Source organism: Tupaia chinensis, unplaced genomic scaffold (assembly GCF_000334495.1).
Source record: "Tupaia chinensis unplaced genomic scaffold, TupChi_1.0 Scaffold000316_1, whole genome shotgun sequence".
NCBI classification, from domain to species: Eukaryota; Metazoa; Chordata; class Mammalia; order Scandentia; family Tupaiidae; genus Tupaia; species Tupaia belangeri.
The window spans coordinates 8712899-8728691 of NW_006159809.1; the positions used below are offsets into that span (position 1 = coordinate 8712899).

The 15793-nt window shown below is 40.4% G+C and overlaps 2 protein-coding genes across 2 annotated transcripts in view; both read left to right on the forward strand.

Annotated features, from left to right (window-relative positions):
* The window catches only part of LOC102496264 (AP2-associated protein kinase 1), a 179472-nt gene extending 164689 nt beyond the window's left edge, over nucleotides 1-14783 (forward strand). The window contains exons 18-22 of the mRNA XM_006151323.3: nucleotides 7459-7560; nucleotides 8624-8725; nucleotides 11637-11747; nucleotides 13657-13767; nucleotides 14651-14783. Coding sequence (XP_006151385.1) covers nucleotides 7459-7560; nucleotides 8624-8725; nucleotides 11637-11747; nucleotides 13657-13767; nucleotides 14651-14745 — 521 coding nt within the window. The 3' untranslated portion in view covers nucleotides 14746-14783. The remainder of the gene's footprint in view (nucleotides 1-7458; nucleotides 7561-8623; nucleotides 8726-11636; nucleotides 11748-13656; nucleotides 13768-14650) is intronic.
* A 594-nt stretch (nucleotides 14784-15377) lies between these two features.
* The window catches only part of LOC106735152 (uncharacterized protein FLJ45252), a 10709-nt gene continuing 10293 nt past the window's right edge, over nucleotides 15378-15793 (forward strand). The window contains exon 1 of the mRNA XM_027772985.1: nucleotides 15378-15506. Within this exon, the coding sequence (XP_027628786.1) occupies nucleotides 15503-15506 (4 nt within the window). The 5' untranslated portion in view covers nucleotides 15378-15502. The remainder of the gene's footprint in view (nucleotides 15507-15793) is intronic.

The window sequence follows — 15793 nt, forward strand, 5'->3', positions numbered from 1 at the left end:
GCCCCTATATCCTCCTTAGGATCTTGAGACATTGAATGAGAAGGGGTTCAGGATTCAGTGTCTCTTTGGGACCTGGGCAAACCACACATTTGTTTCACCACCCCACCCCACCCCCCAAAAAGGCAAGCATTTTGTCAGAGCTCCAGCCCACTAGACACCAGGGAGTGTGTCTTACGTACTTGTTCATCTCCCACACTCAGCTTTCCTGATGATAGGGTCACAGAATCAGCCTCCCGGACACCATGCCTCATGACAGAACATTTCGTTTTATGCTTTTAAAGTATTTTCACATAAAACACCCTTTGATCTTAGAGATGTACTGAGAGGTAGGTGGTAGGTAGGTCAAGTGCTGTCCTCGTTTTGGGGAAGCGAGGCCTTAGTGCCGCTCCAGCTGTGTTCACCTGTGCTGACACGTCCTTTTCATGGCCCGCACCCCACCCCCCCCAGCAGTGGAGGCTGCTTTTGTCTTTGGGATAGTTCCCAGTTTAACAAAGCCTTTGACCACTGAGCTAAATTTAAGGTTTAGGGAAACATGAAAATAGATTTAGACTTGTAAGACCCGGGTTCTAGCCATTTAGTATCCAGAGGATTTGTCAGACCATGGGTAGAAGACACTGGATGATGTGGGCTTCTTTTAAGGATTATTTTTATTTTCCCGAGCACTATTAAACAAATTTTCTTAGAAAATCTGGAATATAGAAACAGCTATGAACATTTGTATACTCACGGAGCTGCCAACTGAAGCATGGCTCGTGAGTCTCAAAGTATTTCCTTGGTGCTCAGAGGCTGCCTGTTCACTTATTTTGCCGTCTGTTTGTATGGGGAACAGAGAAGCTATGTGTAGCACCAGCGGTTTTTAACTATGCTTAGGAAAGATTGAAGAATTTTCTCTGAAAATTAAGGAAAAGGTCTGTTAACATTTTTTTAAATTGTGGCAAAATATGTGATGATATATAATGTAATAACATAAAAAAATTACTATTTTATCATGAATGTGGCATTACATATGTTCACATTGTTTCACAACTATCACCACCATCCACACATACAGTATCTTTCATCTTGCAAAACTGAAACTCCATGCCTGTTAAACAAGAACTCACTGTTTTCGCCTCCCCCCAGCCCCTGAAAACTACCGTTTTGCTTGCCATCTCTCTGCATTTACTATTCTAGGTACCTCTGATAAGTGAAATGCAGTTTTTGTTCTTTTGTGACTGACTTATTTAACATAAATTCTTCAAGGTTCATCCATATTGTAACAGATGTACTTTCTGAGGCTGAATAATATTCTCTTGTAGGTACAGACCACATTGTATTTATTTTTCCATTCATTGATGGGCAGAGAGGTTGCTTCCATCTCTGGCTATGGCGATTATACGTTACTGCAATGAACTTGGGTGCATGGATATTTCTTTGTGACTGTACATGCAGTTTGTTCGGGTATATACCCAGAAATGGAACTGACTCATAAGATCATTCTATTTTTAGTTTTCTGAGGACCTGCCATACCATTTTCTGTAGAGGGTGCACCATTTTGCATTCTTATCAGCAGACCACCGGATATGAGGACACTTTTTATATCAACTCTTCAATATCGATCTCTTGACATTAGTGTTCCACAAAACTAAGCAAGGATGCAGTTGCCCATATGTGCTGCTTCCTAGAAATAGAGACTTATTTAAATAAATAAGTAAGTAAGTAAGTAAAAACAAAAACAATAAAACCTGGTTTATGGCACACCATCATCTCTTGAAAAGTTGGACAATAGAAGCTGTGTTTTCTTAGTCGTTTGTTCTCAGGATGGATAGTCCTCTCATAGCTGTTGGCCTGGCTTCTTCCTCCTTTCTTAACTGCTATCTTGTGATACTGAGAAGTCCAAGGTCAGTTATAGTACTCCACGTGTTTCTGCTCCGGAAAATTTATCTTCCTGTAGGTGTGTTGATGCTTCTCCAAAATGAGGACACAGTCATGGCGGCCTAGGTGGGAGGATGCCTCCGTGCAATGGCTGGGGCCACATGGGGGTGCCCAGACATGGTTCTCTGCCCAGTATGAGCAGGTCAAGTGTGATGGTGCACACCTGTCATCCTCAGTGACTGGGAGACTGAGGAAGGAAGGTCCCAATGTGAGACCCTAACAGAAGTACCGGTCTCTCTCATTCTCTCTCTCACAAAAGGCAAAAACATTCTCCAAAATGAACTTGGAATGGGACATGGTGTTGGACTTTGCTTCCAACATACAGATGGTTTAGTGTCAGGTTTTCAATGATAGGAACTATTTAGAGTGACTGGATTTTAAAAACATCCTCTCCCATCACAAGACTTCAGGGCTTATGCACCAAGTCAGACAAGACATAAATTTCCAAAGCCACAAAGCTATAGCAGCCATATCACCTTTTGGTGGAGCTCATGTCAAGTTCCCCCACGTTTGTTAGTTTAGCCTGTTCTCCTTCTCCCATTCATGTTCCTACTGAAGGTAGGGCCTAGAGCAAGCCCTGGGCTTTATTAGCCTATATAAATAGATCGTCTATCCTCTCTGTTGATCGTTTAAAAGAGAAAGGTCACAATTAGCGATATATCCCACTCATGTCAGGAAGTAGTTTTGATTATCTGTCCTTCCACTGGTTTGTGAAGGATTTATTGCCTTGTCTTGTGATTCATATTTTAAGTGTTGAGAGGGGAGGAATAAGAGGAGAACCTGAAACAGATTAATTCCTGACTCCCAACTTTAGCCACTCTCTCCTTCCCATGTCTCCTGCTCGGCCACTTGAGTTACATTTAGAAGAGAGGAGGAAGTGCTCAAAAGAGAAGACCCACCTCCCTGACCTCTCCCCTTAATTTGAAACATGCATAATCCTCTCCTTCCAAAGCACTTGTACTTTCTATTACCTAAGCTAAATAATTCTGCGTCCATTTTTCTTTAGGGTCCAGCTTTCTTGTCCTTTAACATAATTTCAGGCCTGATCTGGTGGCATGGTTGGTGACAGACTGAGGGGCAGTGCTGGAGGCCATTTGGCCAACCTTGGGTTCCGGTTTCCAGACTGACCTGAGGATGCGCCTGTGTGCGCACGCGTGTCCAAAATCCTGACATGCCGAAGCGCTGGGGAAAGGTGATCCCAGTGTCCTGAGACCTTGTTTCCGGATGCTCTCTCTGGGTCTCCTCGCTTTTTGTGTGCACTCTCTATTGTGAATAAAAGAACAACCAATGATTTCAGCACTTCTCTAAGCTCTTACCCAGGCTCATTTTTTAAAAGTTTATTTTGTTTTTATTGGGAGAGTGAGAAGCACCCTCAACAGGGTTTGGTCATACTACAGTCCTCATCCCTTAGGCCTCCAGCTTGCCAGCATCTAGACACACACACACGCCTGCTGGGTTTTCAGGCCAACCCAGAGATCCAAACCTGTGGTCAGTCCTAGGGCTTCCAGCATTGCTGTTCATTTTGCTACCAATTGTGCAAATAGGCTGGCTTTACTCAGATAACCCTAGAGACTTGAGAAAAAAAATCTGAGTATACTAATAGGAATGTGATAAGGAAACACCACAACAGAAAAATACAGAGTTCAGGGAACCAGCAGTTAGCGTAATGGCTATGGCGCTGGACTCCCACGTAGTCGACCGCGGTTCACGTCCCGGACCCGGTGGCTTAAAACTCACGCCGGGCGCGTGTGCGTGTGTGCCCAAGATCCCGAGAGGAGAATGGAGGAGAAGGGATTGCAGCATGACCATCCCCGCCGGGGGGTGATTTCTCGCTTTCTGTCCATATGTCTCTGTCTGTCGGGTGAGCGCACGCGCCCTACAGTGAAAATCTCTCCCAAAAAAAAAAAAATACAGAGTTCAGAAAAAATGTGCATTACAGTAAATACTTCTTTAAATAACTTTATCATCATGGTGGATCTAAGAGGTACCAATCATAGGACAATGAGATGCTATCAAATTTGTAAAAATGAAAAAAATAACCACCTCAGCCTTGTTAAAGATATGGGAAAATGGTCACCTCATGTCCTGTTAGCGATAAGGATGGTTTGACAGTTTGTAATAAAAGCCTTTAAGGTTTTACTTTTTTATTTAGCATTTCTATTCCTCAAAAGCTGCTACAGCATGTCGGTAACTTTACTGTTGTGCTCACACCCATGTCTGTGTGAAGACCCTCCCCCTATGTTGATGGAAACAGGCAGACCTTGTCTATTTCCACGTGGACACAACTTTAAAGTCAGGTCCACACTACAGCATGTGTCATCCATGACTTTGGACAAGTCATACATTCTTACGTCTCTGAACTACATTTTTCTCAACTGTATTAATAGTTCCAAACCTGGGGGTGAGGGGCAGAGTGGGGGAGGCAGCGCTGGGGAGCAGGAGAGGTTGAATAATGAATGAAAATACTTGACATTAAACTTTACAAATGTGAGTGGTGTTACTGTGATGGCCTCTGGGGCCCAGCCACCGAGTAACTGAGAGGCAGTGTCCCTCACTGGAGAGGCTAGAAATCTAAATGTGAAAGAACACTAGCCTGAGGTTTTTTAACCCCAAGATTAACTGCCCTGTGAAAGATTAAATAAGTAACTTGAGGTCTTTACTTTTTATCCATTGCTTCACAGGATTGCAAATATATGAGTGCTTGTGTGAATGATACAACTATTTACTTTTTTTTAATGAAAGCTTTTAGGGGGAGGAATGAGACAAAAAATTATTATTTAGAATAATGAAAAATTAGGTTTTTAGAAAAACAAATTTTTTGCCAGTACACTGAAAATTATCAAAAATATTTTTAAGATCTTATAATGAAATCTCATGTACAGTGCAGAGTTAATGCTGACATATTACACTTCCACACTTGGTTAGTACCTTGCTAGATTTTTTTAAATAATTTTTTTTTAATTTTATTTATTCACTCATTTATTTTAATTTGACCAGAGAGAGACACACACAGATAAAGAGGAAGGTGAAAAAGCAAGCCACCAGGTTTGGGACTCGAACCATAGTAGGCCATGTGGGAGTGTCCAGCGCCTTAACCATCACGCCACCTGCCGCCCATTCCCACCCCCCCTCACCCCCCCCTAGATTTTTAACCTCCATTACTGAGAAACTTCCTTTTTCCTTCCTTTCTTCAATATAAATCAGGTGTAAATGAGGAATGTAGTATATTGTCATTTAATTCTAAGGTATCCTCATTCCATATACTCTAAAGACAGTAAATTGGTTTCATGTATAAAAATCTCTTTTTTTGCACAGGACAGTAAATTGGTTTCATGTATAAAAATCTTTCTTTTTGCACTGTGTTAATTGTACCAAAATAAATTATCATGCCAAGACATTAAAATCCACCCTTTTGTTTGATTTATATAGTTATAGATCACCTAAAATTTGGTTCCTATCCTTTAATGATGACCAGTTTATTTATTCCTTATCTCAATTCCCAATAGCCTAGAAGACTACAAATCTATTAAAATGAAAATGTTATATATACATACTTGAACTATAAGTGCTTTCTAAAAAGATTTCATTTAATTTTATATTATTATTATTATTATATTTTAATTTGTTATAGGGCATTTGCACTGGTGGGGGTGGGTAAGGGAGGGAAAGTGAGAAAGCAAGCCCCTAGGCCTGGGATGCAAATCCTGGTCAGCTGTGTGGGAGTCCAGTACCTTAACCCACCTTGCCACCTGCTGGCTCCAGTGCCGTTTTTTTTTTTTTAAAGACAGATTTTTGCCTTGTTACCATCCTCCCCCTTTAGCCTCCCAAGTGAGATTGTTGGTGTGTGCCAGCATGTCCACTTTTTAGATAGGGTCTCACTTTGTTGCCCAGGCTCATCTCAAACTCACCATCCTCCTGCCATAGCCTGCTTGAGTTACTGATTACAGACACATGCTCCTGTGCCCGGCCTTTAGGTTGGACTGGGAATCAAACCCAGGCCTCCCATGAAGTTCCAAACTCCAGAACACACCATCTCAACAGTGAGTGCCATGGAACCCATTACACATTTTATTTTAGTTTTATCCTAATAGCAATTTTTTTCTGTGGCAACAAAAAATTATTGACATGCTTTTAATTAGGCAAATAATAGGATTTATGTGACTTTCATCTCCTCATAAGTAGTAGAAGTGTAAGCTCTGAATTCACTTATTCCTGTAAGATTCTGTAATTCATTATTTTGCTTTCAGTTAATGTTTTACCTATAGCAGGTTAAAGGTAAATAGATGGTTTTTTATGGACCAGAAGTAAAGGAGTCATTTTGGAAGAAATCTTGAAGTGCATACGTTGTCACACATTAAGTTACCAGGTGTGACAAATCTGGCATCTTTTGAAGTTCTTTTATTTTTAGGCCAAAGGACAACAGCAGTAACCCACCTTAGGGTTTAAGTGGATTTTGTGAGATTTGATCATGGAAGAGTTAGGAATACCATTTTTGATAATAGGTGCACACTTGGCAGACAATAAATGATTGTTGAAAAATTTGACTTCAGTGTGGTTGAATTGATTCTCTTGACATGTTAATAAACTGTTTCTAAATACAAGTCCAAAAAAAAGGAGAAAGAGAAAAGGATTGATCCCTCATCCCAGGAAGGAAAACACTAATGTTTAAGGCAACTTCATTTTTAATAGCTAACAACTGGAAAATGAAGTGTCTATTAGCTGGTGAATAGATCAACAAAAGTACATTCATCCCGTGGAAAACTGCTCAGCAGTAAAACAGCAAACTACTGATACATGCTACAACATGGATGCATCTCAAAAGCATTATGTTAAATGCAGGAAACCAGGCACAAAGCACTACGTATTGCATTGTTCCATTTATAGGCAATTCTGAGAGAGGCGAGAATATGAGGACAGAAAGCAGATTCATTGCCAGAGTCTGGGGTGAAAGGGAGGCATTGACTGTAAAGGGACACAAGGGAACTTTTTGAAGCATTGGAAACTGTGTAGATCATTATTTCAGTGATAATTATATAAATATTTATGTCCATCAAAACTCGTAAAACTGTGTGTTTAGAATTGGAAACTTCCATTATATGTAAGTCAAAATTCACATAAAAACATGGAGACCAGCAGGTGGCGTGGACTAAGGGCACTGGACTTCCACATGGCTGACCCAGATCTGGTGGCTTGCTTTCTCGCCTTCTCTCTTGCTCTCACTCTTACTCTGTCCCTCTCTGGTCAAACTAAAATAAATAAATAAATAAAGTTAAATAAAATAATTCTTAAAAAAAGAAACCTCAAATAAAAACAAGTAAACTAGGGTCTTACAAAACAACTGTTTTACTTGGAAAAATAATAATTTTTGAACTTCAATTTTGGAAGCCTGTCATTAACAGATACTATTAGTTTTCATTTTTATGATGAATTTATACCAAATGTTGGCCTCTGAAACAACGTGTTTGCACTGAGAGCAGTCAGTGGTCCACTTGCTTTAATATCTCATTGTTTTTTGCTTTCTCTCTACCTCTCTGCCCAACCTAGAAAAACTAATTGAGGGACTCAAATCTCCTGACACTTCTCTTCTGCTCCCTGACCTCTTGCCTATGACAGATCCTTTTGGTAGCACTTCCGATGCTGTAATTGGTAAAGTCATTATATCTGTTTCTTTAATCGTGTCTGTTTCAAGAATGATATGTACCTGGTTAACATCCTCAGTGACTAGTCCTGGTGAAGAGTAGGAATGTTAGGAAATGCTATGCTTTGGTCTGAGAGCTATGCCTTGTGCTAACCCAGAAGCCAAGGCTGTTGTCACTCCAAATGAACTGTTTTTCTATACTTCCCAGAAGTACAGGGCTGTTATTTTGCTCTTTTATTTGTTATTTTCCAGCTATCTAGAATGAATTTCTTTTGAATGAGACATGTGGAACATTCCTATTTAATTCTAAAAGTTCACGGAAAAAAGTTGATTTTTAACGGGCCTTAATTGTTACTGAATTTAATGAAATTTTGCAGATTCTTCAGCAGAATTGAGTGTGTACCAAGTATCTGTAACTGACGATGCTGCACCTAATGGTGAAGCCCCATGATAGGATCTAAGGAGAGGCTGGTCTGCTTACTTTCTCATATTCTCCTGTGCTCCAGCAGCAAGGCAGACAAGACCTACACAATGTCAAAGGCCCTTATACTCCGGGAAGGTCCAGTCATTACAGACATAATAACGTCTTTGGTCAGAAAGGCCTAAGACGCAGAAATGTCACAATCATACAGAGAGGCCTCCAGCTGAGAGGTGTCACATGGTGCAGACAGAACATCTCTCAGCCACATCATCAGTCAGGGTTCAAGGTGGACTCAGTCTTTGATGGTACAAAGTGTGTTTATTCCTTAAGAAAAGCAAAATTACCCAAAGAAAGTAAGGCACCTTTCAGTCAGTCTGACATGGATAGAGTAGCTGAATGGCCTGTGTTCCACATTTATCTGTAAGAACTGATCATCACTGAGACTGGCCCCAGTGGCTAACCTTGCATGTGCATGCTCAGTCCATGAAGCCCAATCACTCAGAATGGCAGAAATAACTTGTTTTTCTTCTTGTCTGAGACTGGTGTTTTAGAGACCTGTAGAAGAAAGCCATTACTGAATTTCCTAAAGAACCTTCTGACTTCCTTTCCTTTACCCTTTCCTCTCCTCTCTTAATGCTGTGTAACAAAAGAAAAAGCTGATGTCGCTGTTGAGAGTCTCATCCCAGGACTGGAGGCCCCGGTCCCCCAGCGCCTCCCATCTCAGACGGAATCTGTAACCTCGAACCGCACAGGTCAGTCAGGTGTATCTGCAGCTTCCGGGATGGGTCAGCGTGGTGAGCACTCAGAGCCAGTCTGTCCTGTGGCAGATGAGCCTGAGCTTTGTTGTGCAGCCTGCTTAGTTCTTCCCAGAATAGATGCGCTAAATTGTCCTCCCAACCCCAGCTTCCAGTGTTAAGTGATATGTTTCCTTGCTAAAGTATTGAGTACTTTTTGGAGTCATGTTCTTTGTAAAATGATCTCTTCAATGGTGACAGGTTCCTGTCAGTTCCTTAATTTAAAAACTTGGGGGTCGTGGTTAAGGGCACTAGACTCCCACATGGCCGATCATGGTTCAAGTCTCAGACCTAATGGCTTGCTTTCTCATTTTCCTTCTCTCTCTCTCTCTCTCTTTCTCTCTCTCTCTCTGTGTCCTTCTCTGGTCAAATTTAAATAAATAAATAAAGTAAAAATTTAAAAAAACTGCTGAAGATGGTGAAATGGTTATATCATTGGACTCCCATGTAGTCAATCTTGGTTTGAGTCCTGGACCCAGCAGCTTGAAACACACACTGGGGGCAGGGCCGGCAGGTGATGTGGTGTATAAGGTGCTGGACTCCCACATGGCCAGCCATGGTTCAAATCCCGGATTGGAGGCTTGCTTTCTCACTTTTCCTCTCTCTTTCTCTCTGGTCAAATTAAAATAAATAAATAAGTACTTTCTCTTCGGTCAAATTAAAAAAAAAAAAAAAGTAATAATATTAAATAAATAATTTTTAAATAAAAAGAAAGAAACTCACGCTATGCGCATGTGTGTGCGTGCCCAAGATCCCAAGAGGAGAATGGAGGAGAAGGGATTGCGGCGTGGCCATCCCCCCTGTGGGGTGATTTCTCGCTTTCTATCTCTCTGTCTTTCTGGCAAGCACATGCACCCCTACAGCAAAAACCTCTCCAAACAAACAAACAAATAAATAAATAAATAACTCGGCTGAGTTGTAAGGATGCCCCTACCTCCCCCAGGTTGCTGAGCAGTCTTTCCATAACCATGCCAGTGATGTCCGTGGGGTTTACCTTCTGTGTGTTGCCATCCTATCGCCAACACGGTACTTTAATCACATATAGGTGATTTGCTATTAAGTTGTAGGCCAAGTCGAAATCTTCCCTGGGTCCAGCATTACTTTCACCCTCATTTCAAAATTTGATTTTAGTAGAATTCCTTAACTGTTCATAAGTAGAGATTTGATAGCCTTCCTTTTTATTGAGTCCATAATTACCTTTATAAAAGTGTCCAAGGCCAGCCAGGAGGCAAGGTGGTTAAGACAACTAGATCCCACATGGCCAACTATGCAGTTCAATTCCTGGATCCAGTGGCTTGAAAAACACACTACATACGTGTGTGTGTGTGCCCAAAATCCCAAGAGCAGAATGAAGGAAAAGGGATTGCAGTGTGGTTATTCTCCCTGAGGGGTGCTTTCTCACTTTGCTTCTGTCTCTCTAGTGAGCACATGCACTGTATAGCAAATTAAAAATCAGAAAAATAGAAAAGTAGAAGTGTCTAATTTTCCAACTTGGAATAGAGACTATTAGAAATCTAGGAATTGTGAGGGTAAATTCATTCATGGAAAATAAAGTTATCTCAAGAGACAATATGATTCTTTATCTTGTCCTCATTTGGATGATTTATTTCTTAGAAAATGTTCCCAAAAAACAATTCCCGTATTAAAAAACTTGAACTCTTGAGTTTTTTCTTTTTTCTGTTCTTTTTTAAGGTTTATTTATTGGGACCAGCAGGTGGCATGGTGTTAAGCCGCTGGACTCCCACATGGCTGACCACAGTTCAAATCCTGGACCTGGCAGCTTGCTTTCTTATTATTTTCCCTTTCTCTCTCTCTCTCTGTGTTTCTCTGGCGAATTATAATAACATTCAAAATAAAATATTTATTTATATAGTTTTGTTATTATTATTTATTTTTTAATTTGACCAGAGAGAGAGAAAGGGAAAGCCACCAAGTCTGGGAGTCGAACAGCAGTCAGTTAAGTGGAGTCCAGCACTTTAACCATCACACCAACCGCCAGCCCCCTTCCTTCTGTTCTTTAACTGAAAGCAGAATTTTGTGTTTGAAGGAGCAATTCAAATTTGAAGAATATTAGTAAAGCATCCCATTTCAAATGGGAATCAGGTTGAATTCTAGGAAGTGCTGTTTAATCTTATCACATTCTACTAATAATAAGTCAAGGTCAAACTCTCTTACTCCATTCGAATACCTCATCTTATAGTAACTTTCTTCCATAAATATTTGGGGAAAGGTTTTGTTTTGTTTTGTTTTTTTGGAGAGGTTTTTGCTATAGGACGCATGCACTTGCCAGACAGAGAGAGACAGAGAGACAGAAAGCAAGAAATCACCCCTCCAGGGGGGATGGCCGCACGCAATCCCTTCTCCACCATTCTCCTCTCGGGATCTTGGGCACGCATGCACAGGTGCCCGGCGTGAGTTTAAGCCACCGGGTCCAGGACTCGACCTGCGATCAACTACGTGGGAGTTCAGTGACATAGCCATTACGCTAACTGCTGGTCCCTAATATTTAGAGAAAGTTTTAAGTGCAACTTTCAAATTGTTTAGTCCTTTTTCTCAGATAGTATGTGCTGAGAATTGAGTACCTAAAGTTATATAGGCATGTAAATCATAGACTTATTTAGTCAGTAGCTTCTGAGCAAAAATTTCTCCTAAACATATATACTAATGTTAAGAAGAATATAGAAATACATGTTTTTGGAGGTGGGAAAGCCAGAGGGTTAATGTGTTTCTTTTGATGTTCTCTCTCCCACTTTGTCTTGTGTATATCACATGTAAATGCAATAACTTAAGGCTAAGATCTAATCTCACGTGTTGTTGTATGTGCCATTAATGCCATCACTGACCTGGGATGCTGTTAATATGGACCCAGATTCTCTCACCGGGGAGGATTCCCTGCTTGATTGCTCTCTGCTTTCTAATCCTACTACTGACCTTCTGGAAGAGTTTGCCCCCATAGCCATCTCTGCTCCAGCCCATAAAGGTAAATGCTTTCTTCTTCTTGGGCCTACTTGTATTCTTTGAGGAGAAGAACTGAACAATTCCTAAGTCTTCCTTATCAAAAGCCTTTGTTAATGAAGTGTTTTTAACCACTTCCTTATATGGAAAGCTTGAGTTTATATTCTTAGCCACTGTATTATAATATATTATATAGGTTACATAGGTTATATATAATATAACCTATCAATAAGAATGTTTAGTGAGACTTAGACAGCAGATTGGTGTGGGCACCAGTTTCTCTGGTGAGAAATTGAAGTGCTGTTATTCCATGTTACCATGTGTATCATTAATATGGTACACACTGACTTTAGAACTTGAAATTATTTTATCAACTCTGACTCAAAAATTTTGAATAGAAATTATTATAATACAGAAAGAGGCATCAGGCCAGCTTCATGTTCTGGTGGTTTGGGCCATGGCCAACTGCAGTTCAAGTCCTAGACCCCCTGGCTTGAGAAACAGTCCATGCCCATACTACCTTAGAGTCTCGAATGGAGAGAGAAATGGAGGAGAAGGGATTGTAGTGTGACCATTCCTCATGTAGGAGAACTTTAGTTCACCTTTAAGTTATGATTTAAGTTATGATTAACCAGTGGATTTCTCTAATCTACCATTTTTATTTTTTAGTCTCAGGTTAATGATAGTTTAAAATTCTGCTGGACTGCAATAGCTTGAATTGAGTTCTGTTTTATGAGTAGCTTATGACCGTGATAGGCGCTATGCCTGGCTTACTGTGCATGGACATTTACTTAACTTATTTCTGTGCTTGGGTAGTAAAAAGTTATTTTCTGGAAGGAAAAAAGGTATAGAAAGTAAACAGCTTAGGGACCTGCAGGTGACGTGGTGGTTAAAGGGACTGGACTCCCATATGACCAACTATGGTTTGAGTCCCAGACCTGGCTGCTTGCTTTCTCACTTTCCCTTCCTCTCATCCTGTCCTGCTCTGGCCAAATTAAAATAAATAAATAAAGTTAAATAAAATAATTCTTTAAAAGAAAAGAAATAGCCTAAGTCCCTTTTAAAGGAAATTAAAAAGGTTTCATTAAATCTGGAAACCTCTGTGAGAAGAATAAAAATAATTAGCCCATGGTTTACAGTAGTAATAGCTGAGTTATTTGTCTTTACCCCTGATAGCACTGAAGTGATTATGTTTTTACAGAATATGTAGGGAGAAGTTACCAATGTAAACAGTTCTGTCTGGCAGGAACGTGTCAGCAGCAATGTGTAATTACAGAAAAGCATCACTCACAGAATAGGTGCTCAGCTAGCACTTGCTGGTAGAGCAGTTTTAATTAGAATGGAGAATATTTGATCAAACTGGGGCTTGAAGTCTCAGTCCATGTGATCTTGTGTTCTCTGGGGCATCTGAGTTAGTTGAAAGACCTTTTTCCTGGTTGCAGAGCAGTGAGTCTTTCCAGAAGTATTTTGTTCACTTAGATACAATGGTTACTTCTGAAAGAGCCATACTGCTCTTCCCCGTTCTTCCACCACTGGCTTTGGGTTTTTCAGAGCTTGTTAGTTAGGTTTCTGTTTGTTCAGTAAAAATGTTGAAGGGACTAATTCCTATGTCTTTGTGAATTAATGACATTGAGGAGATACCTCACCGTAATTACAGTTAATGGTCTTATAAATGGTAGAGAGAATTCTTCCTGCAACCCACCTCTCTAATCATTTATGAAAGTTTTAACATAGCCAACTCAAAAGCATTTTTTCCCTCTGTCTTCCTGTTTTCCAGTTTCACTACTTTTATTTCAACTCAGAAAAATAAGTACGTTAGCCTTTAAAAATGGCAGTGATTGTCCAGTTGGGAACTTTGTGCCTCTTTCACGTTCTCTCCTTTGCTAATCTCTTCCTCTGTTGTTTCTGCTTGTGTGCTTGCATTCTGTATTAAGCTGCAGAAGATAGTAATCTCATCTCAGGTTTTGATGTCCCTGAGGGCTCGGACAAGGTGACAGAAGATGAGTTTGACCCTATTCCTGTATTGATAACCAAAAACCCACAAGGTAAGAAAGAGGATGGGGAAAAGACAAGAACTTGACTTCAGTGCTTTCAAAATAGTAATGTACTTAACCTGCAAGGGGGAGAAACGCAGCGACCTTTAACAAAGGATATTGGGGGTAATGACAGTCACTGTGTGCTAGATTAGAATAGACAGACAGAGATGCTGGTGTGGGTGTCTTAAAGCTCGACTGTGGTGTTTATTTAGCAAGAAGTAATAGTTTGACTAAAAGCTAGTTTTTACAAGGTGTCGAGCCAAAAATACTCTCAGTGGAAACCTGAAGGTGTGTGTTCAAAGCACTTAATGTATTTTGCCACAATTAGAATAATCTGTGATGAATATTTTTCCCAAAGAGATTAGAGGTGCTTTGGTATCATCCACATCTTTTAAACCTTTATGGAACATTCTTTTTTCCTCTCGGATAGATTAAAATTATTTGAACATGCCATGAAACACTGAATTGCCATCGGACCACCTACATGTTCTTTAAAACACGTTCCTATTGCAGTGTCTTAATAACTAATTTCACCCAAAGCAAAAAAATACTAATTTTTCACTTTATCAAGGAGATGGCTTGATGTTTCCAGTAAGTTAGTGTATAGCCAGCAATTCTCGGGCAAAATATGTATTGATTTGAAAATAGCGTCTTCTTTGCAAGGTGTCCTGCCTAGAGTATGGTATGCACAAAACACCTGCACTTCTGGTGGGAGGTGGTGGAGAACTAATTTATATGTTTACAGATCAACATGTAAGAGTTTGCAAATGTAAAATGTTGCTTCTCTAGGTTTTTTGTTGTTGTTGTTTAGTTTTTTCTCCTTTGCTTGCTCTGCACATCTAAACCTTAACCCTCTGTGTTTTGTACTGAATTCCTATCTCTCCACTTCCAGGTGGGCACTCTAGAAACAGCAGTGGGAGCTCTGAGTCCAGTCTTCCCAACCTAGCCAGGTCTTTACTGCTGGTGGATCAGCTCATAGACCTGTAGCCGTGACCCAGTAGCAGATGCAGTTCTGTAACCTTCATACCGTAATATACATTTTCATTACGGAGTTATGAGGAAAATGATTTTTTTAACAAAAAAATCTGCAATTAAGGGGCCCTCTAGCCCTTTTCTCCTACCCCTTGCCTTCTCCTATAGAAATGATAAGGAAAGAAAAAATCACTTTGGCCCTCCAGATATTCCTTGGCCAGTTCCTCCCTGTTAGTTTGCTGTGTTTTCTCATTACCCTTCTTCAATAGCATTATCTTAAATGAAGCGCTAGATGCCATGAGCTTCACCTCTGCTGGAATCAACTCCACCAAAAGCATAACTGTAACTGAAACTTAGTGAATTGACACCCTTGTCTCATTCTTGCTAGGAATGGCCTCCCAGATTGATTCTCCCAACCCCTGTCTCCTTTGGCCAGATGCTGATGAATGTGTTTCCCTGTTTTTGCTTTTTATCTTGATGTGCAGTCATGAGGACATGGCTTCTTCAGTTGGTCTTAACTCTAGGTAATAGCCTAGAGATGCGTGTGTGGTTTATGAGAGGGTAAAACTGACTGCCTGATAGTATATGTTTGGGAAGAGAAATTGAGCCCAACTCTAGCCAACCAACTTTGACCTTGTTTGATCATAGACAGCCAAGGGATTTTACACCCCATGCAACCTGCCCAGCACTCGTCCAGCTTTCTGGCTTCCATTGAACCGTGATTTCTCAGATCTGGAGACGTGACTGCAAGCACTTGAGATCCTTGGATAAAATGTGTACGTTATATAAATCCCAAGTATTGCCATTCCTTTCCATGTTAACTATCCCAAGCTGGGATCTCAGAATTAGACCAAAACAGGACAATGGTGGTAATATGATACCTTTTATTAGAAGACTTTTCACTGGGGGGAGGGTGGATGAGGGAGGGGAAGGAATTGTAGCAGAAACAGATGTATTTTTCTTGTGATTTTTATTTTGAATCAAATATTGTAAATTGTGTATAAATGAAGATGCTGAATAAGTTCTGTTTCCACTTGACGTTTCAAGTCTGATATCAGGTGTC